General features: G+C 46.1%; 1 protein-coding gene and 1 long non-coding RNA gene across 3 annotated transcripts in view; one reads left to right on the plus strand and one right to left on the minus strand.

Annotated features, from left to right (window-relative positions):
• Nucleotides 1-14086, minus strand: part of ALX1 (ALX homeobox 1) — a 29908-nt gene extending 15822 nt beyond the window's left edge. For both annotated transcript variants that reach the window (XM_083699453.1, XM_083699452.1), the window contains exons 1-2: nt 13785-14086; nt 7536-7840 (exon numbers count right to left, since the gene is read on the minus strand). In XM_083699453.1, the coding sequence (XP_083555579.1) occupies nt 7536-7840; nt 13785-14007 (528 nt within the window). In that variant the 5' untranslated portion in view covers nt 14008-14086. The remainder of the gene's footprint in view (nt 1-7535; nt 7841-13784) is intronic.
• Nucleotides 14087-17085: 2999 nt separating this feature from the next.
• On the plus strand, nt 17086-20168 carry LOC310826682. Its single transcript, XR_014555926.1, has 3 exons — nt 17086-18130; nt 18542-18672; nt 20135-20168. It is a non-coding gene; the product is annotated as an uncharacterized lncRNA (long non-coding RNA).
• Nucleotides 20169-22743: the final 2575 nt, after the last annotated feature.

A 22743-nucleotide genomic window follows, 5' to 3' on the forward strand; every position in this document is an offset into this window, starting at 1 on the left:
AATGCTATTGGTGGAAGGGGATGAGCTAGTTTAAAAAATGTAGAGCAAGCAATCTAAGGACTAAGCATACTTTATAGTGATATCTCTAGTCTAGGTCTGTGACTTACATATTTTTTATATTTATTGGTTTTCAGGTATTGTCCATTTCTAAAGAAGAAAAATGCTTGAAATGGTACACAAAATGGATAAAGTTACAGATTAAAATATCATCATAGCAGTAACATTTACAAAATGTGAATATACCCCTCAGCATGATGTCATTTCACACATAACACATTTGGGAGGGGGGGTAGCATACTGGAATAAACATTATTTCATAGTCCACCAAAGACAATCAAAGATGGAGCCAGGTGGATCTCTTTTAAAAAATTAGACACAACCTTAATTTTGCTACCATAATGGTAAATTATGGGAAAGCTCCTGCCCCTCATATCTCATAAAGTAGGGGAGGAATTAGGAACCTGTAATGTTGTTGGATTCCAGCTCCAGCCAGCATGGGCAACAGTCAAGGATCATGGGTGTTGGAGTTCAGCAATGGGCCACAGGTTCCCCACCTCTGATGCATACAAAGGATGCTTTCACTCCATCAAATAGTGAACTCAGCTAGTAAGTGCCACCAGGATCAGGGAAGTCCCTAGGTACTTCAAGAACTTGGGGCACAGGTCCATGGCATAATATCTGCATATGCTAATTCCGATGTAAATATGTGTATGGGGAATTAAGGTGGTGGAACTCTAGAGTCTCATCAGCAAGGCACTTTACAGTGCTCTGAGTCTTTAAAAAAGGTTGAGTGGGGCAACCTAGAAGGGAGGACTAAGCATGCTGAGCACAGTGACCATTGAAAATGAAAAACAGAAGAGTGGAGTGCTTTCTTAAAAGGAATGACAAGTTTCCAAACTATCGCCAAAGGCAGCACCATGCCTAATATGTTACAATAGTCCACAGTAATGATGTGGAGCTCCTGTACTTGTGCTTTGCCGCTTTGCCCTTGTTCACTCCTGGAGAGAGGAAGCTCCACACATATCAAAGAATACTTACATTCTGTTGAAGTGAAAGGGAAAGCATTTGTGATCAGAGGAGCTCCAGACACACACACACACACACACACACACACAGCTCCTGCACCCAGACAAATGTGTTTGAAACTTTAAATCGTATCACTAGTCACATATTTATATAAATCATTGCCAAAAGGTTGTTCATGTGAGTTGCACGTTATTACCATAGCATTTGTTGCCAAAGCTATTCCCTCCTCTCACTCACCCTATTTCAAAGCCCCTGAATAAATAAATGGATCCTGTTTCTTTCAACAACAACAAAACGCAACTTGAAACAAATATCAAAATAGCATTGTGGTGTCAAATGGCAGGGAGGTTGTTCTCCTCTGTGCCACAACATTTCTGGTCAAATTACACAGCGTTAAACTCAGGTCCAAAATAGTGCTGTTCCCCCTGGCTCATGTTTAAAGATCAGCAAAAGAGGAAAGAACTAAAGCCTTTAATGCATTTCAAATCTAATATCGGAGCAGGAACTTTAAACAGAAATGTTTCTGAAACTGATTTGAGTGTTAATCATTTGTGGAGGTTATTTATTGCTTTTAGCCCTTCAGGATACCCAAACACACATGTACCCGCCCCTTCCTAATATTGCCCAAAGCAGCAGGGACGCCCTTTTAATTTCCATAGACCCGTTGCGAATTTAATGCGTCAGTTTTGAAAAATGCCCCCCCCAAAAAAAATCAAAGCACAACCCCGGCTCAAACCTGTTAAGCATTTCTTCTCTTTTTATGAACCTAGGCTGCCGGTGCAATCCTGCCCTTAGCGATTCGTGCAGAAATTCCACTGAAGTCAATGGGGCTATTCCAGTCCTTAACCAATTGCAGGATTGCACCTCTTGTGGGCAAATTTGTATTATCTACTGTGCCGAAGGCTACAAGAAACCATTCCCTCCCCCCTTGCTGTCTCCGCAGGAGGCAGAGAGAACATATTATGGGAATTTAGTAATGAGGCCCTTTCATTGAAAAAGTCCTTGACAATCTCCTTAAGCTGGGTGCCAATTAATCCACTGACATGCGGCAGGAAAGAGAACAACTCCGATAAATTAGGTTCAGGCTGACTCTCTCGGCATGGATGCAGGACGAAACTTAAATTGGATCTTGATGAAATGCCGCGGAAGGGAGACGTACGGAGCATATCCAGCCAGTCATTTGGCTAAACTAAATAAAACAATTTGCTTGAATTTAAAGGAACTGACGGGGAAGAAACCCACATTTTTTAATGCTGACACTCCCCCAAAATGTTTCTGTTTACATCGATTTACTCAAAGCCAGCTCTTGGCAAAGATAAAGTAACCATTTGCCTATACAAAACAAGGCAACAATCTGCTGCTTGTTATCCCTGCCTAGCCAGATGCAGGTCTCTAATGATGTCAGGCCTTTGAAAATTGCTTAATATTGTGATGGAAGATTCGGAGGAAGAAAGATCCCCAGTTTCTTGCATTGGCCTTTTTCAGTAGGCTGATCAGAAATGCAAAAATCCAGGGCATTTAGTTCAATAAGCACGGAAATCTCTGTGTACACAAAGCATAAAATAAACATTCTCAAGGGGGGAAACTGAAACCAGCAATTTTGTTCCAAGGAGAGCACATAATATATACAGACTGTAAATCCACGCTCTCTTTATCGTGCTCCACACAAAACTAGACAGATCTGATTCTGGCACCTTTACCCATCTTGGACAACAATGTGGCATGACAGAGCCCAAACTTATTGCAACCCAGAAGATAAAACTGAGCCAAGCTCCATCCCACTTACGGCCAGATCTCTTCACTCTACTCAAAGAGTGTAAAATGATGTTGAGCATGGGCAGAAATTGCAATTATTTCAACATCAAGGTACAAATGAAGGGGGGGGGGAGGTAATCTGAAAGCATGATATCTGGATTCTGTGAATTTACTCTCAGAAACACACTTAAAAATAACCTCCAATTTGTTTATTTTTGGCACCAAGACTTTCAAAGAGAATTCAGAGTCTAAAGAGTTGCTGAACATTCTGGATTTAAGGGGAAGGAATGCAATTGGAGGGATGTCATTTTAGAATTCTAAGAATAGCCATATCTTTTGTTTGTTTGTTTGTTGTGTGCAGATCTGCTAGTGAAGGAGCATATCTTGTTAAACTGACTTTTTATAAGTGCCAGTGGCCTGGAAAGTTCAGAAACAGACACCTTTGTTCAGTTCCTCATGCTTCAATATCTGTCTCCTTTATTTCTTAGCAAGGCCTTTTCAAATTACAAAATTGTATTCAGTCTGAAGAGTAAACCTCACATTGTCAGTTATTCTGTTCAGATTTTTTTTTAAAAAAAACCCAGCTTCTGTAGCTGTTCTCCCGATTTAGCACTATACAAAACTTCCTAAAGGCAGGCATCCATTGAGGAGACTGTAAAAATCTATTACCTCCTAATGAAAAAATATTTCACTGAATTTGACGGTTCGTTTGGTTTGCAAATTATCACAATCTGCAGCATTTTTTGCATGTGCAAACTCTTTTCCCATTTCTATCTTGTGGTGTTCAATGGGACGTGATTCGGCTCAGTGGGCAGGATCCAAAGAACGGAGAGGCTGCTTGTGAAAGCTTTGCAGTGCAATCCTACCCATGTCAACTTGGAAGCTCCCTTTAGACATTGGTTGCTCCACATTGCGAAACACGGGTGCAAAAAGTTTTAGGGGTGTGCCTCTGCAGCTGCTGCCTTGACAAGAGGTGCTCGCAATCCCACCTGCTCATCAAACCTGAGCAGCATGCCAGGCAGGAGCTGAGAGAGGGTGGCTGGCAAGACTCATGGCAGGGGTGCTGAGCAGGTGCAATACTTGCCTTAGAAGACACAGTACTTGCTCTGGGTGCTGGCAACCCATGCTACACCACTGGGTGGCACTTACTTTACAAAGGTCTGCAGTGAAGAGAGTTTTGTGCATAGCTGTGCACCCAAAGCTTTCAATGGAATCTGGAAGCATTCCGGTTCCATGGCACCCTCTCTACAGATGTTGGCGCTGTTAGTGTAGACATCAGAGGAAGGGCAGGCTGAACAGCACGGTGTTGGAGGTGAGACTGCTCAGCACAACCCCCACTCCTTGCCCCTGTTAACAGCAATGTGAGAGCTCACCATGCCTGAAATGAACATGATACGGAACATTGGGAGTTGCCTTATGCCAAGTCAGAGACCATTTGTCCATCGGGCTCAGCACTGCTTGCTCTGACTGGCAGCTGCTCAACAAGATTTCAAAAAAGAGCTTTTCCTCGCCCTTCCTGGAGACAGCAGGGATTGAAACTGGGACCTTCTAGGTCAAAGGCAGATGCTCCATCTCTGAACTACAGCCCTTGCCCATGAATTCAAAGGGGCTTCTTCCCAGGTACATTGGTCTAGGACTGCAGCCTCAAACTTGCTATATTCTCCCCTGGCACATGGCAAACTAAGAGAAGTTTCAAGAGTGGCTTGCGATATGGCCATGGGGGAGTCAGCTGTTTGACAGAAAAGCCAAAAATTCTACTGGGAAACAAGCAAATCCCTTTCCTGAGTCTAAGCAGTTCTTTGGACCCAGGCCAATAGGTACTAGGCAGTGATCCAGACAGCCAAAGCCTAGAGGAAGGGTGGTGCTTCCCCCATCAAAAAATGAAAAGAAAGACCTACATACATACATATGCAACAGTAAAAAGACATAATCCAGATTTCCGTCCTTCATGTTTTTCCATGCATCTTTTACACCCACACAGTCCTCGGGATTGAGGACTGGACTGAGACAAAGGATTTTAGCACGTTATGCATGTTAATTGGCTGACCAATGCCAGGATCTCTGTGTCATCAACAATTGTTTTGTGAGTTACTATTGCTAATTAGGTATTTATCACTGTCTGTACTTCTCTGCATTCAATTTCCCTCTGACCTCATGGCTAACACCCCCACATACAAAACCCCATGGTATTTATACATACCTGCAACTCAGGATAACACTCCATACATCGGATGAAGTGCCATGACCTATAGTCCATGAAAGCTTATGCCATAATAAATCTGTTAGTCTTTAATGTGCCACAAGACTCTTTGTGGTCTTAGCTACGGTATTCGGGATATTTTTCTAGATGCAAATGCTTTTAAAATGACCTTCCCCAACCCAGTGTCTGCTAGATGCTATGGACTCCAACTTTTTAGAAATGATATTTGAGGGTTGGAATCCAAAACATATAGAAGATGCCAGTTCAAGGAAGACTGCTTTAAATGGACAGCAGTTATTTCTAAAAACTTCCATGGATTAATCTTTTTTTGGGGGGTAGGAGGGGGGTAGGAAACCAATACTTTTATTTTAAGTTACAAAAGTTAGCCAAAGCATGCATGTTTAGTAAGTTCCACTGGAATCAATGTAATGTACTGCAGAACAAATTTTGGTCTCTGAATTTTCAGTTTCTTTATTGACTTCGTCTCATTCTTTGATTCAAAGAATGTTCTCCCATCTTGTCTCCACCAATACACCCACAGTAGGTGCAAGAGTTTATTGGACGGCATGTATTTTTTAAAAAAACTTCTACTTTGAACTGTTTTATGTTTATGACCCCAGTGATGTAGCCATGCTAAACTGCACACCCATTTCTCCTTTAAGCATCAGTGTGTATTATGTTTTCAAGCTTCTGAACATGCCTCCACTGACTTCTGTGGGATTTGCTTCTGAGAACGTACACTGAAGAGCATAGTTATAACTAATGTGAAGCCTTTTCATACATTACATAATGGTTTGGCCACTGAGTACCTTATATGCTTCACAGGTCACAGGCTGCCAGTCCTAGCTGTGTGGATGGTTGCATGTACATGGCTCATAATTTGCATTTTTAAGTGTACCATTTAAATAGCTTAGATGTGTGGAGCTTAAAATGAGGGGTGTGGGGGTAATGTGTTAAACAGCCCTAATTAGTCACCAATGTTCACATTCAAAGATGTACAAGGATATTTAAGCCAACAATTAGCATGGCATTGTTCATTAAGCATGGGGGATTAACAACAAAGCATAGAAGCCTGTCAGGTTAATGCAATAGACCATAGGATACAAGATTCCATCCTTTTTAAAACACCTCATTGATACTGATATGATGAAAGGGAGAAACGTGCTAAGCTTGGCAAACCCTCACCATGCTCAACTCCCACCAGAAACCAAAGTCCTCACTTTGGAAGGACGTGTGGATCCAGAATTGGCCTCCACAGTCGCTTACGGACTCATTGTTAAAACCATGTTTATGGAAGACAATCTTACTCAGCTACGAGTGATCGCCAAAGAAGAAGTAAATTAGCAGTAAAATGCTGCTAATGCCACACAGCAGTCCAGAATGGTTCGGAGACATAGAAACTGTAATTATAACACTTTAGAGACTGTGGATAGTTCTTGCGCAACACTGTATAACCATTCTGCAGATGCAAATCCTTGTCATGTGTGATTGCTTACACTGGCTTTTGCATTTCCAGAGCCCATAATGTTAATGTATTGCATGAACTATGTGTTCCTCTCTTCCGCTCTCTTTCCCTCATTAACATCACCTACATCCAGAATGCAAACAGTGCAGCAAAGGCACAAAGGCACTTTTGGCATCATGCAAAAATAAAGACCTGAATATGTGAAATATGGCTAGTCTGGCTCAGTTCAAAACCCACAAATTTGGTAGATGTCCCTAACTAAGCAAGCCGTTGTGCTGTAGTCTCAGCCCTTTGACCCTGGTCCACCTTACAGGACTGTTGTGAGAGTTGCTGAAACAACAGCTGCTAGTGTTGATGGCTATGACTTATCAAATTTATTTGTCACCTAATACCTCGGCCTCTAGGTGACACACAACAAAATATTAAAAACAAGCCAAGGTAACAGTTACAAATATTACTTAATAAGCAATGGCTATTACTCAACAGATGGCAATGTACTGCACTGCTAACCCTCTTTCCCCAATACCAGAAGAGGAACTGACATATAATATTCTGTAAGATTGCCGATATTAGATTAAAAAAAAACTTGTTGTTTTAAATAGGCCTACCAGAATATGAAAACCTTCATCTCATACCACAATGACATTAATATTGCTGCAAGGTTAGCCTCTTTGTGGAGAGCATTCCACTGAAATGGGGAGCCACCACTGAGAAGACCCCTCTCTGTCTATTTCATGCCTCAAAAGGAGACCATACTCAGAGGATAAAAGCCACTTTGGAAGATCTTAAGACCCAGCTAGGCACCTATAGAAAGAGGCATCCAGTCAGGTACCTAAAGCTGTGTGGGACTTGAAATGATGTGAAGCCCTTGAAACAATCTGTTCAGTATTACGACTGCTGACATGCCTTACTGGTTGAGTAGCAAAGCTACCAAAATAGACGTGCAGTCAGCTGGCCCAGCCTCAGATCGAAACACAACATCCTCCTCTGTCTGAGGGATAATTCAGACAAGGCTCTTGCTCAGCCTAATGAGCTTTTTTAGCCTCCAGAATGAGCAGCTTTGTTTTTGGATGGAACCGCAGCTCCTACCTGAACTCTGGCCTCGGTGAGTTCTGTTCTCAGAGCCAGCTGCTCCCGTACATAAACATCGGGGTAGTGTGTCTTCTGGAACACTTTCTCCAGCTCTTCCAGCTGCAAACTGGTAAATGTGGTCCGGTGCCTCCTCTTCTTGCTGCTGGAAACGTTGCTGTCGCACTTATCTCCCAGTTCGTCCATCTCGCCTTTCTCCTGCATCCCTTTGGCGGGGGACATACGGAGGCTGTTGCAGTTGTCCAGAGGTCTCCCCAGCTCGGTGTGAAGTGGCTGACCTTCCACTTTGGTAATTCCATAGTTCACTGTACAGCAAAGGGGAAACAAGCTTGGGTTGGGGTTCCTTTCGTTTTTAAATTTGGAAGCATTTTGCGGGGAAGTGGGGATGTAGCATGCCTACTGGAGTTCAATTACTCCCAGGGAAAGTGCCCACCAAGTGTGTTGCCCTCCAGATCTTGTTGAACTACAACTCCCATCACGCCAGCCAGATTGGGGAATGGGCAGGGATGGTGGCAACTGTAGTCCACCACATTGGCTAGCCCCGATCTACAGGGTTGCTGTCTAAGTCATGCTATTGGAATACATTCTTGCAAAGTGCCGGCTACCACATTTACCTGGAAGTCAGTCCCATGGAGATTCAAAGAGAATTTCCTTTGAGACGCCTATATTTCAAATCACAACTATGCATTTCGCAGTGCAAGCAAACCAAATAATAGACACTGTAGACCTGAAGGAGCGTCTCCGCCCCCATGGTTCAGCCTGGACACTGACATCCAGCTCCGAGGGCCTTCTGGTGGTTCCCTCACTTGCGAGAAGCGAAGTTACAGGGAACCAGGCAGAGGGCCTTCTCAGTAGTCATGCCTGCACTGTGGAATGCCCTCCCATCAGAAGTCAAGGAAATAAACCACTATCTAACGTTTAGAAAACATCTGAAGGCAGCCCTGTATAAGGAAGTTTCTAATGTTTGATGTTTTACTGTGCTTAATGTTTCAATTTGTTGGAAGCCACCCAGAGTGGCTGGGGCAGCATATACATTATTATTATTATTATTATTATTATTATTATTATTATTATTATTATCATCATTAGTAGTAATAGTATTAAACATCAGATCAAAATAGACTTGCAAAGGCACATTGCAGTCCTATGCATCTGTTCTTAGAAGTGTGCTTAGGTTCATTTCTGTCCCTTCCAAACCTATTTCAGCTTTCACCCTCAAGTACTTCAGCAATAGCCCTTTGCATGCTTACCTGGGAGTAAGAGAATTCCATCTGATTAAATATGCAGAGACCCAAGAGAATATGAAAACTTTCTATAAAATGCTTTGTTTGGATGAATTTCCAAACTATTTCATTTTTTAAGCCATTATAGTAGCTTTAAATGGTTAAGGGAGGGAAGTGTGTAAGAAAGGTATGTGGAAAAGAAGCGCACTTGCGAATCAAGAATAATGAAGGGAGTGGGGAAAAATAAAAACGCCCCACTTTTTTATGCTCTTGGTTTTGTATAGAGGCTTTGCTTTTAATTAAGGAGTATTTTTACAAAGTGGTGGGGGTTCTCTTCAAAATCATAACTCAGTCAAAGAGATTATTTCCTATATTTTTGCACTCGTCCTACAAGAACCATTTATCTTTGAAAAAACACTTGCTGCCCAAGATAAGGATTAAAGTATTTTCCCCCTTTAGCTTCTGAACTAATTCCCAGCCTTTTTTGCTAAATATTTCTGAGATAACTGATGCAGCCTGTTACAAGATTTGAATGATCTCCACCCCCCCTTTCTTTTGACAGGTGGGGAGTAGAGAAATTCCAGTCCTTCAGGGCAGTAAAACATTACAAAGGATGGCACCCAAGCTGCCCTTTCAAGATTGTTTTAATGCTCTCTGCCACTCCCTGTAATTTCTTTACACCCTCCTGTTCATTTTCTGTAATTTTAACCAGACACAGACTGCGACCCATAACAGCACACTTACTTAGAAGTAAGCACCTTTGAAATCAGTGAAGCTAGCGCCCAAGTAAGGCTGCAAACACATTTCCTATTAACTTTAATAGGGCTCTACTTCTGAGTAAATGTAGTTTGAGGCTATAAAACAGAACAGGAGTTCACAGGAGGTCAAGTCTTCTCAGCAATAAGTTCTTAAAAATATAGAGTTAAGGTACCCAATTTAAGGAAACTAACCGGCCCCGATTTACACCCTACCACTAGTATTACTTTCTGTTAAATGCTCCAGTACTGCCCTGCAGCATTGACCCAAATTGAAATAAGAACCAAACCTATACAAATTATGGCAAACCTATCACAAACATGCAATGTTAGATTCCCCAGGGATTATTTCACTTTTTCTATACCTAAGGATCTAGTGGGTCTTTTCTCCCACTTTTGTCCTACACACTTAAAATAATTGCCTTTGGAAGTTGTGTGAACTGGCTGTCAAACAATATTAAAATGGGAGTATTTTTATTTTTATTTTAAAAAAACAGATTCCATTATTATAAGCACCAAGGAAAATATTGCATTTTGATTTCAAAAAACCTGATTCTTAAGGCTGTGATCTAAAAACTTACCTAGAAGAATATTCTGCCACATAGGTTTGTGCTGTGCTTGTGCTTCCTACTGTACTGATTCTCTTTTTTATTTTAGGTTTACTATTCCAAAATGTTCAAAGCAGCATTCCAATAATTCAGAATAAGAATTGTATTTACAGACCTCTTGCAGCAGGATAATAAATGTGTCGTTTGTTACTATTTAGACATTTTTAGACAGATTGACGCATGGAATTACAAAAATTTCCTTACGCTTCCCTCATTTTTATATTCTTCATTACTGTTCCAAATATTGAACTATAAACAGAGCTGATCGTTTTTAGATTTCACAGTCGCGGCAAAGGGCAGGCAAATGTTGAGTCTAACGTTAAAGCAAACAGAATCAAAATTATGCTGTGAAATATTTGGCCCGGGGAACATTTGCTGGCAAGAAAATCCATCCCACTTTACAAGACATAAAAAAAAAGTTTCAGACAGGCTTCTTTTATCGTTTGGCTTAATTTCCTTTTTTAATCGCCTTGCTTTAACATACGCTATATATAATGGGAAAGATCTCCAACCTCGTTAAACTCAACGAGGTTGCAATAAACATTTCACATCGCATCGGTTTGTCGGCTTGAAAGCACACACGGCAGCGAGCAGGTTAAGAAGGAAGAGAACGTCGCGCTGCATTCCGAGATGAAAAACTGGGTGTTTGAAAGCAGGATTTTGTTGTTGTGCCTTTTGCGACAGTTTTTATAGATTTTGCTACCTAATGTACCACGCACAGCACAGTCTTCTCCCCCCCCCCCCATCGAACATTTAACGAACCCCATTCCAACCAATGCTAACGGAAATCTGTGGGGGTTTATTTGCAGGTCACGATTGCCTCGAGGGTCAGGAAGATGTAAGAAAGCATACAGAAGATGCCCATAGGCAAGTGAATTCATCAAGAGCCGGAAGTATAAATGGCATCTATAAATAAGGGGCGGAAGTATAATTGCCACTGACATGACCCGCGGCAGCAACTAAACGGGCACACTTACCGACGAGTAAGCCCCATTGAAGTCCACGAGATTTACTTCCGAGTAGACACGAGATTTTTCATTTTACTCGACGTGTCCCTTGGTTTTAACACCAAGTGGTATAGGTCAACCGGTGGAGCATGAGACTCTTAATATCAGGGTCGTGGGTTCGACCCCCAAGTTGGACAAAATATTTCTGCACTGAAGGGGGTTGGACTAAAGGATTCTGGCCGGTTCCTTCCAATTCTATGATTCTATGGTATTACCAAATGTAATGGCTTGCATATTTTGTAGTACTGTTATCATCATTTCAGACGGTGAGGAAGAAGAGGAAACTGACCAAGAACTATCTGAAAATTTGTGTGCTTTTGAAGACGGTTTGGATTGGCATTTTGGTTTGTGAACTCACGTTTTTCTGGAGCTCTGGCAGACTGGAGGGTTTCTACAGACACGACCAGATGTTCCAGCAAACTTAGCCAGCACTTCCGGTGAGCAGAAAAGTAAGCGAAAGGGTAAAATGAGCCGACGGAATTTTGGGAGAAAGCAGTCCCCTACTTGCTCCTTCCGTAGTAGTTTTTGTTTGTTTATTCGTTTCTTTTGTTTTCAGTCAAGAAAAGTCTAAAGTAAAGAAAGTAGCAGCGGACAAAGATAGGGAGGGCGGGCGACTGATCTCCAAAAAGCAGATATAGTATTTGAATTTAAAATCATTGGAGTCAGATTGGTGTCTGACTAATTAGTGTGAGAGAAGATCAGAAAAATGGTGCTGCATTCAAATACACTCCGGATCCTGGACGAATGCAGCCGATCAGGGGAAAATATGTATATTAATATTTGGCTGGGGGGTGTAAGTCGGGCAGTTAAACATTTCGGCTTCCAATTTCCTCAGTAATAGCATAAAGATATAAAATGCTCTGATATACCTAATAGCATTCATAATGAACATACACACGCATCAGAGCTCTCTCGTTGCTTTGGGACATTTTAGCCGCTCCCGAAGGATCATTTTGGCTTATTCGCGACTCCCTGTGATACTTGGCTGTTACTTTTTCTGTTGCTGACAGTTAAATGTCTTCCTTGTTTCCTTCTGTTGTGTAATTAAACTGCGCGCCGCCGTTTTGCCTGTCGTTATAATTTAGTCTATATGGTGAGATTATTAATTTATCCGTTTATGTTTGTGTTGCCAACTTTTATTATTACATATGCTTAAAACCCATAGATGACAGACGGATTTAGAAGACGATCAAGATAATATGTGGGTAAACGCATTCGCACACTAGATAGATAAAGGCATTATTGTAGTGTAATGTTTTATTGTGTTTTAAATATCTTGGAAGCCGCCCAGAGTGTCTGGGGCAACCCAGATAGAAGGGCGGGGTACTATTAATAGTAGTAGGAGTAATAACAGTAGTAGCCAAAGCCTTTGCAACCTCTCTCTCTTTCTATATATATCAGCACATACACGCGCAAAGTTAAAGGCCCATCTATAGCAGGGCAAGACCGAAATGTACGTCCTTCCGCGGTTCCTCTCTCTGTTTTGCGTTATGGTCCCTCCTTCTGCTCCCAGACTCCGGCTGTAAATCCTTCCACAGATTTGGCTTTCAGGGAAGAGACGGAGGAGGAAAGGAGTCGGGGGAGTGTTTTCTTTTTGAAATGCTGACTACCTTCTTTCTCATATCCCTAAGGACAGGGGTGAGCGGGGAAGCGGATCTGAGGTCCTGCGGGACGCAGCTTCAGAGCTCACGAGTAAAAAGCCCTTGGCAAAAAAAAATAGAAAAGCAAGGGCATCTGAACGCCTCCAAGCTGCGTGACACCCGAAGGAGGACTTTAAAAGGGGAAGAAGAGGAAGAAGAAAAGCCCGAGGCCCGTCAGAAGGTAAAATCCTCTTTGCAAATCAGCCGGCTGCTGGTGGGATGAATTGACGTTGGATCTTGGCGTCTGCCGCAACTTCCGATGGAGGCACGGGCGTCAGTTAAAGTCAAATCGGAATGCAACAGAAGAGGAGCATCACCTTCACATTGTCAACTTTTATCTTGTTTTCATCATTTAATGAGCGGCCCGTCTAAAAACACTCTCCTCCCCGAAGGAAACCGGTTATAGCTATCCGGTTTTTGCGGGCTTCCAAGTCCTCGGATCGGGATGTTTCTAGCTGGCCAGGGCTGTTGGGATTGCGGAGAAGCTAATCTAAATTCTATAACTAAAGTGGCAACCGTCTTCGGCGAAGCCTCTCCACAAAGGGAGAAGCGTCCACGCTCGAGGTGCCTCCAAGGCGCCATCACCTTTTAGGAAACCGCGTTTGCGCCCCAGATTCTTCTGAGATCAAAAAGAGGGGGGTGTTCTCCCTAGAAGAACACTCCAAATCTGCGGTGGATTGGGCCACAATCTTGTCCAGCGGCCTGCTGTGCGTGCGTGCGTGGGTGGGGGGAGCTTTGCTGGAGAGGAGAGAACTGCCCACCCCCCCAAAAAAAAATATTCCAAAAACATTCTGCATGCAGACGCCCAAAAGAACCCGCTTCGCTTCGCCGACCCGGATCCCGTTTACACAGAAAGCCAAGCCACCCCTTTCCGGAGGAGAGCCGCTCCAAGCAGCGGATCTCGGACAGCTTTTCAGACACCCTCTCCCCACCCCGCACCTCACACCCTCGCCCCAGACCCTGGGCCGCAGTGCGGGCGGACTGCCTGTCGAGGTGTCGGCCAGCCCTTCACTCACCGGAGCCGTCCCTGCCCGGGGACGCCCTGTCCAGCCTGGCGTGCGGGTTATAGGCGGCCTGGGCAACGCATTTGCCTCCGCCTTTGCCGTAGAAGGCCTCTCCGCCGTCCAGCGCTTCCATTACGTGCTCGAGGGGGCCCCCGGAGGCCAGGTAGAAGTCGCCTCCTTTGCCCGCCGCCGCCGGGGGGCTCTTGAGGCCGAATTTGTCGCTCAGGAACTCCATAATCCTCGACGGAGCCGCGGTAGCGCCTGGCCAGTCGTCGTCGCTGCTGCTGTTGCTGCTGCTGCTCTTGCAGTTGCTGGTGCTGCGGCGGAGGCGCCTCGACGGCGCTTTTATATCTTGAAGCGCAGCGGGGGCTTCTTGCGCAACCTTTCCAAACTGCGGCCTCCGCTGGCTCCACCCCGTCTCTGGCCCCCTCGCTCTCCACTCCCCGCCGCAACCTCGGCGGCCCACAGCGGATGGGTAGACAAGCGAATGATGGAGGGAGGGGGGTCGGAGAAGAGTCCCTGGCCAACCGCAGCCAACTCACATTTCGCCCTGACTTCTGCAAGTCGAGAGGCGTCTTCCCCCACCCCCTGCCTTCTTCCTGCCTTCTCCCCCTCCCTCGCCCGCGACGCCGCCGCGATCCGGAGGGACTCTGGTCTGCTTTCGGCCCGTATGAACGGGCAGCGGGAAATGGGCCGGCGATCTGGAGCGCAGGGAAGGCAGAGGAGAGTTGCGGAGGAGGCGGGATGGGAGGGTGTCCTGTCGCGGTCTCTGGACTTCGCAGTAAACGAAAAGAGGAAGAAAAAAGGGGGGGGTGTCCCGCGACGCGGTGCCAAACTGCAGCGCCAGCTCCGGGAAGTTACACTTCGGGGCGGGGGACCTGTGTGGGAATCGCCAAGAGAACCCGAAAGGGGTCCTGGCTGGGTGCGAGAAAGGTGAAGAAGGGTAATAATTGCCAACAGCGTCTGGAAAGCCCGGGTTTCAAGGATGCGGAGAAATAAAGTCGGAAAGTCGGAGCGAAGCGCCTTTAACTCGGAAGTAAGTCGCCCTTGGTCTCATTACATCCGCAATTGCAACTCCGGGTCCGATAGGCGTTTGCTTGTGGGGCATCGATCCCCTCAACAGGTCTGATTTCCATACAAGGCTGCAATATATTCTCTACTTCCGAGGAAACGTTTTTAGGACCCGGCCTACAGCTGGAAGCAGATGTGTAAGCCTGCAGGAGAAGAATCCTTGGCGTTTGCTTCCTCGCGAGGAAACACGTTGAGGACTGCAGTGGGCTGCTACGCGTTCTCAAGTCACTGACTCCAGAGGAGCCCCGTTGGCTTCAAAGGGAATATTTCAAAGTAAGCAATAGAAAGCAACAGTTTGATCCGGATAGTTGGAGGAGAAGGGGAAGGAGCACCCCCAAAGTTTAAATACTGTTCTTTATTAATAATATAGCAGGGCTCCGTCAACCAAAAGGCGGAGGCGTTTTTCTTATATTAAATATATATTTTTAAATCGGCTCACATGTGTGTTTCAAGTTGAGATATGATATATTTCAAGCATGCGTGTGCATCAGGGCTTTCAGCAGGAACTGCAGATAAGGGAGCTACAAATTGTTAACCACTTTATATACCGATTTTTAAATTACTATTAATTCTTATTAGCTGTTTTATTGCGTTGCAGCCAAGACATTGAAGAGTCCTGTGGTACCTTAAAGGTTAACCGATTGATTTAAGATATGGGCAAGTAGGAAAGCTCATCCCCCCCCATCACACACACAAACGCCTCCAAAGTGTTTTATTATTTAATGCTAGGAAATGCACATAATTCTGACAATCGTTCATCTATAAAAACAACCTTGTCCAATATTAACCCTTGTTCTTTCTTTTCAGAAGTGTCTGCTAGGAGGGGGCTGACATTCCAATGCTGCCCCCTTCCCTTTTCTCCATTCTTTCCCTACCCAACCCGCCCCGTCAATAATTAATCTGCCAGCAGCGATCTTTTGCGTGTCAAATGATCGTCGGAATCGTGTGACGCTTCGTCTCCCTGCGGGCTTTCTTAGCAGCCTGGACTCCTATCTGGAACGTTTCTTGCAGCGCAGAATCGATGGGTTTGACCTGCCTAGATCTCTCCCTATGTCTCTGCCTTTCTCCCTCGCCCTCTTTCATAGGGACTGGGGTTAAATAAATAACCGAGGCTGCTTTCCTCATTGGAAGTCGCTGGAGTACTGTATTTTGTTTGGTTCGTTTTAAGCGGGTATCAGAAATGCCTGCGGGTCGGTGCTACTGATTACGTCCATCACAAGCTTCCTCGCACTTTGCGACGAAGTCGAGATGTAAAGGAGAGGCTTTTAGGAACAGCTGTTGTGTGGACTTCAGAACAGGATTGTGTGGACGGGCGAACAGGATTTTCCTGGGGGGGAGGAGCCCCTGGCCTGCCTGAGGCACAAATCGCCAATCATTTTGCTCGTCGTTTCAAAACCTAGCCTTCATCTAACACCTTTCTTCTTCTTTATATAACCATCACCATCATTTGTATTCAACTAAGTTTTACTCACAAAAGACCCTTTGAATTTTCATTAATTCTAAGGGCGATTCTCAGCCAGATGGGCGGTGTATAAATTATTATTATTATTATTATTATTATTATTATTATTATTAGCTAAGATTTTTACTCGGAGTAGACTTATTTAAATTAATGAACCTAACTTACTTGTGTTCATTAAATAAGCCCTATTAATTTCAATGGGCCTAGCAACGTGACAAACAATTCAAAGAAGGGGGCGGGATTTCCTAGGTCGGGGTGTCCCCTGGGCTAAACGAGACTGAGAATGGAAATCCAAGGCAATGCACTTAAAATGGGGGGGGGGATCAATATTGTAAAGTCCTCAGGGCTGGTTTCCTTGTGTTTTGCTTTGCTTTTGTTACACCATTCTAATGAAATGACCAATATAAACCAATATAATGAGACCCACGTTAGGGGATCATTATGATCCACCAGCAGAAATGGCCACAATCAGCCTATAAATAATTCTTCCTTCATAGCCCCCTTTCGCATCCATCACTGCAGTGGATTTCGCGCAGGAGGTGGATTGTAGAACAGGTTTGCGTGCGTTGTGTTCAGTAATAATAATAATAATAATAATAATAATAATAATAATAATAATAATAATAATAATAATAATAATAAATTCTTCAGTCTTTTATGAAACTATAAACAATTGCCATTTTCCGGAGATTCTTACAGGATTTCGAGGTCTATTCCAGCACATGGTAACGTTGCCATTGGCTCAAGATGCGAGGCGCCCTGAGCATTAGCCGGTTGGCTCCTGCTAGTGTCGGTACTGGATATTCTCCAACGGAGGTTTTCATTGGGTGGGGTGTGTGTGTGTGTGTGAGCGCGCACGCAAACACACACACCATTTTACTCCACCACTTTGAATGGTGTGCAGATCGATATCTGTATCCCAGCCGCTGGCAACGCTTGACTTCCCAAAGCCCAACCCTTTCTACACACCTAGTCCGGCTTACGACCAGAAGCTGGCTGCTTCCGTGTGCAGGAGAGAAATAATTGCAGCCGGGGAAGGGGGCGGGCTTCATTCCAAGTCGGCGTGTTTAGGAGAGGTGAGGTTGAAGAATGCCTTCTTCTACTGTGAAAAGTCCTGATCGAGAAAGGAAGGGGGGGGGAATCAGATATGAAAGAGATCTAGCAGTTGGGACTGCAGCAAGAAAGCCACACACGGCGCACAAAATAATGGTGTGGGTGGGTTTTTTTGTTTTGTTTTGGAGGCGTTTATCTTACGCCGAGTCAGGAGCTCCAATCGGCCTTTGCTGAACTCCTCCTCCTCTTTCTCCCGGCTTGAAGATCCCCGGCCCTTCGGCCATCCTTGGAGCCCCTCGGCCTCGCCTTGCCAGGGAGCTAGGAGAAGGTATCCGAGAGAAAGCGCGCTCGGCGCGGCGAGTTGCTGGCTTGATCGGTGTCTCCTAAATGAAAGCCACGTGCGGGTCTGCTGCAGTCGCGGCGCGCCCCTTCTCCCAAAACAAGCCAAGGCAGTCAGCTAGCAAAAACTGCAGGGGAGGAAGGAAAGGGGATTGCGCAGGGCGGGGGGCGGTGGAGAGAGAGAGAGAGAATCGGCCTTCAGCCGCAGCTTTCAGCGCCACCACACAAGATAGGCTCCCCGGGACCGCCGGGACGAGCGAGAGGACGTGGTTCAAACAGGGCCTCCTAAGGATACCCCTGCTTGCGCCCAGGGGCGGCCTCGGGGCTCTTCTTCGGCTCTCCACGGCCTGCGCTCTGCGCGCTCTGCTTCCCGGATGGGATTTCCCTTTCGCGTCCCCCAGTCAAAAACAGAACGGATACAAGGCTCCCTCTGGTCAGTTTCACTTGGCTGGTCGCCCCTTTCCGCCCTCCTGCGCGCGTGTGCGCGCGTGTTTGAGCCCCCACCCCGCCCTATCGTTCCCAGTTTATGCTTCGCCCTGGATCTGATGCTGGAAAGCGCCCCCACCATCGCCAGACGAGCTCCCCTGATTTATAGGCCTCGGCTCTTGATAAGATCGGGCCGCGCGGGTGTACAGCCGGGAAGGGAGACTTTGCAGCGCAGAAACAAGATCCTCTACACCAGGGAGAGGGGGAGTTACGAAGGAAAGGGGGGAAATATCCTCTGGCTGTATTGGGGTGGACGGATCAGCCCGGGACCTAAGCTGCTTGCCCCCCACCCTCCAAAAAAAACCCACCCCACATTTATTTTCTTTTTTCTCTGGCTTTGCTCCATCTGTCCCCAAAGGGTCCCAGCAGGCAAGCGGAGGCCGCTGATGTCCATTTCTCGCAGCCTGGAGATGCGCAAAGCGGAATCAGAAGATCTCTTGCAAAGAGAGGCGAGCCGGGGCCGCTTCCTTTTCCAAGAGGAGGCTGGAGGTGAGATCGCTCTGAAAAGCTTCTTTTTTCAGGACGGATTCCCGCGGCTACGACAGGCAACCAGCCAGACCCCCACCCAACCCAACCCAACCCCGCGCGCTTTTTTTCTTTTTTTATACGGGCCGGGCTGCAGATGTCTCTCTGTGTTTCGCGAGATGGTGCCGTCCCTAAACCGGCTGCGAGAGGGTGTCGGCTCGATCGCAAGACGGCTCTTGGCCAGGGGGAGCGTGTGCGGGAGGGGAGAGAGACAGTCCCCTGAGATAACCCCAAGAGAGAGAGAGAGAGAGAGAGAGAGAGAGAGAGAGAGAGAGAGAGAGAGAGAGAGAGAGAGAGATGGCCTCCCCTGCTCCGGAGGCCGGCGGAGGGCTCGGGGCGCGGATCTGAGTGCGCTGAAAAGCGCAGCTGCTGCGCTGCATCGTCAGCCCTTCAGCTCGCAGGTCCGCCACGATTAGGCGCCCGTGGAGATGGCCATCGACGGAGCTAATGCTCCGAGGGAAAAGAAAAGACCCTCGCGCCGGGGGAACGGGGGGCAAGTGGAGAAGGGAAGGCGGAGGACTCCTGCAGGCGACAAACGGGCTCGAGAAAAGGTTGCTTGAAAGAAAGGGCGAAAGATCCGCACTGCGCGTGAGAGGGAAACGGAACAGGAAGCAAGGAGGAGAGAGGGAGGGCAAGGCAGCGGGGCAGCCTAGGGGGCACCGTAGGGGGCTTGCGTCCCATAGGGACCTCTTTTCCAGGTGAGCAAAAGTTGTTGTTCTCAGAAGGAAGTCACTGCCTCTCTCTGTAGCATATGCTCCCTCTTCTCAACAGCTGAGCTTCCCAGGGAGAATCGTCTGATCAGCAACGTAGCTCTGGATATTATTATTATTATTATTATTATTATTATTATTATTATTGCACCGAATTTCCTCCCACCACCAGATATAGTTGAAAAGTTAACTGTACTTTCAAGGGCAAGTCCTCTTGATCAGAGCAGAACATATGGGGGGGGGGGTCATACCGGTTTTTTAGGGTCAACCGTTAAGCGCCCCTCCTTCATATTCGTGCAGCCTCGCTATCTGAGAACATTCTCCTGCCTTTAGGAGCAATTCCTTGCAAGCTTGCAGCTTTAAAGAAAAGTCTATAGTTTCTAGCTGTTAGGGTGTTCTGTGGCTATGCTTTGTATTAAACTGACAAGGTGCCTTTCCCAGGCACTCTTTGGTGTCAATTTCCTAAAATGCGTTCCCAGCCGGCGCCCTCCTCCCTTTTCTCTTTCAACGACTCTTTTCTTGAGCAGCAAGGTTAGCATCCTGGTTAGCATTCTGGCTATCGTTTTGGCCCTGCCTGCTTAGCATCTCCTTCCCCTCGACTTATTCCTTACAGACAAGGAACTGATTTTATTGCCTTGCCTTTCCAGGGTGGCGCGAGTATTTATGGAACTGAAAATGCGCGCGTACAGTTCTCCTCTTTGCTTGTTTCATTAAAGGCGAACTCCGGGGAAAGAGCGCATTTCTCGGTACGTAAGCCTGCGATTATCCGCGGAGAAGGGACTGAGCCTGACCAAGCAAGACGGGTGGATATTTTTAAATGCTCCTTTTCCAAACGGGTCCCAAAATAAACCAGCGAATTAGACGTGGAAGTCAGCAGCCAATCTGCCGTTGAACTTGATCGACTTGTCCAAGCAATGACAAAAACGCTCCTACAATTAAACAGCACGTTGGTTGTGTCACCAGTTTCAGGTGGGTTAGCACCTTCTCCGTTTGTTTAGGTTCCACCAGAGGGCTTGCTCCTTTTATTACAATATTAAAATGGATTTAAACAACAAAACAAACAAAAAACAAAAAACCCCTGCTATTCAAACATTACAGGATTCTTCAAACCCAAAGGACATTTTGGGAACAAGGGCAAGGAGACCTGAGGAACAAACGGGACTTTCATGGATTAAGCCGAAATATTTGGATGTTTAGAGTTCAAAACTGACTGAACTGGGTTGTGTATGAATCTGTGGTCGCGAAATGTATGGAGAGGATAATTTAGGCTGCAACCTTAGATACATTTGCTTATTGAACCCTGTGGGGGGGGGGTGTCTCTGAGGAAACGTGATCAAGTTCGCTTGGTGAGAAAAAGTTCTTCCTGAAATACTAAATTCCAATGAATTGTAAGTTATTAAATTTTGTTGGTGGTATGAAATATATTTGGACGCATTTATTGATTTGTTCATCGGGTGTGTGTGTGTGTGTGTGTGTGTGTGTGTGTATGGCGTATCTAACTGGATTTGTCTGTCTGTTTTGCCAGAATAGCCCTTGTTTTGATCCTAAACTCAAACGAGTAAAGAGGCGCATGATCCCGTTGCCAAAGGCCGCTGCGATACACTTTTCCCGATTTCTTCCATAGCACAGTTAAACTGTTAAATCTCCAGGGATTTAAAAAGAGTCTCTACCCTCGACTTCAGTGGGCATATATCTAACCATGCGCAGGTTTACTTTTAAGTAAGCTCAGCTGCTTTGAAAAGATCTTACTTCCAAGTAAGTGAGTTCAGCATCACTTCAGTTAGTCCGCGTACTTCGGCCTTGAAAACTTTTTAGTAAGATATAAATCCCACTGGCAATAATTGTTTGTGTTTGGGGGCATATTAGTGGCGCGTCCGACTGCCTTATTTTCTAGAATTTCTAGGCACAAATCTAATTCCTGGAAGACGTTGATTGCAAACACAGAGGTTTATTTCGGGTGTTAATTTGTTGTGCGTAAATAGCACTGTGGGGCTCCGTAGCCAAAGCCCTTAAGGCGGATTGGAATCCGCATCCCGCCCCTTTGCCACGCATTGGCGACGTCTAGAAAAACCCAGTAGTTGCGAGCATGGACGGCTGCTTAAAACGTGTTACGGGATAGCTAATGGGCATGAAGTGTTCCTGTCTTGGATATGCAACAGGAACACCCCGATCGGAAATAACAACACGGACTTGGAAATAAATTCCATTGAAATCAGCTTGGAGCTTGTTCCCAAGCCAGCGGTTTAGGATCTCCGCCAGCAGAGCCAGGGCGGCGCTCCTCATTGGTCCGAGTCGTGTTGGAGGAATGTGGGAGCTCCTCGCAGCCTCTTGGGAGGCGAGCACAACATTCTCCCTCTGGGCCAAGATCCTGAAATGTCACGGTTCCCTAACAAAGCTCCTTTTCAGGATGGCCAATTTCACGATGCCTCCTTTTTGTTAATTTACTACAACAACAAACGACCAAAAAATACGTTTAAAAAATCACCTGGAGCCCAGATGCGACTTCACCGAGTCGTCTTTGGAAGTGCAGCAGTCATAGGATCTCAAGAGATCGAGGCTCCCCAGGTGGCTTGCCCAACCTGGCAAAAGTCCAAGTCTTGATGGACCCAGGTTTTCTAGGTGGCTCGCCGAGTAACCTTCCCGGGATAATCCTGCTACGCTGTTGTCCAGGTGCAGAGTACGGGACTAGCTCTGGGAAAGGGTGACCAAAGCCTCCGCCTTTGCTCGGCTGGGGGACATCGGCCTCTGCAGTCTAGTCTCCAAGCCAAGGTCGCTTTCCCAGGTCGGGAGGAGGGAAACGGGCTGAGGAAGGCCAGCTCAGCAAAGCTTGGACGCTCTCCAGCCGTGCAAAAGACGCCGAGAGTAAGCGCGTTACTTGGGGCCGACTGCTTCACCAGTCCAAAAGGCTCCTGCCGTTTTCTCGACAGCCTTTGCCCAGCACGAACCGTTTCTCTCTCTGTGTCTCTTTCCCTCCCTCCCCCTCCCACCCCCGTGCGTCGGATCTGTAATAAAGTCAAAAGGGACCTATCATCATGGTTCCAGTCTTCAGCCACTGCCTGAGTCCGGATTGTGAGTCTGAAAAGTTGAGAGTGTCAAATGAAGAAAAGGTGGAACTGTCCACTGCAGGACCAGACCGAAGGTCCACCTGCAAGCCAACCCTGTGGCCAATTCGCCCAGGAACAAGACTCCCAGTGGGGTTCAATGGGACTTACTCCGAGGGAAGCGTGCGTAGGATTGGAGACCTCCTCCAGCACTCGGGTTCAAACAGCAGTCTTCCAGATGCGCCGCGAAGGTCACAGGAAGGGCACGAACCCCTCCCGATTGC

The sequence above is a fragment of the Podarcis gaigeae genome, assembly GCF_964106915.1.
Source record: "Podarcis gaigeae genome assembly, chromosome: 10".
NCBI classification, from domain to species: Eukaryota; Metazoa; Chordata; class Lepidosauria; order Squamata; family Lacertidae; genus Podarcis; species Podarcis gaigeae.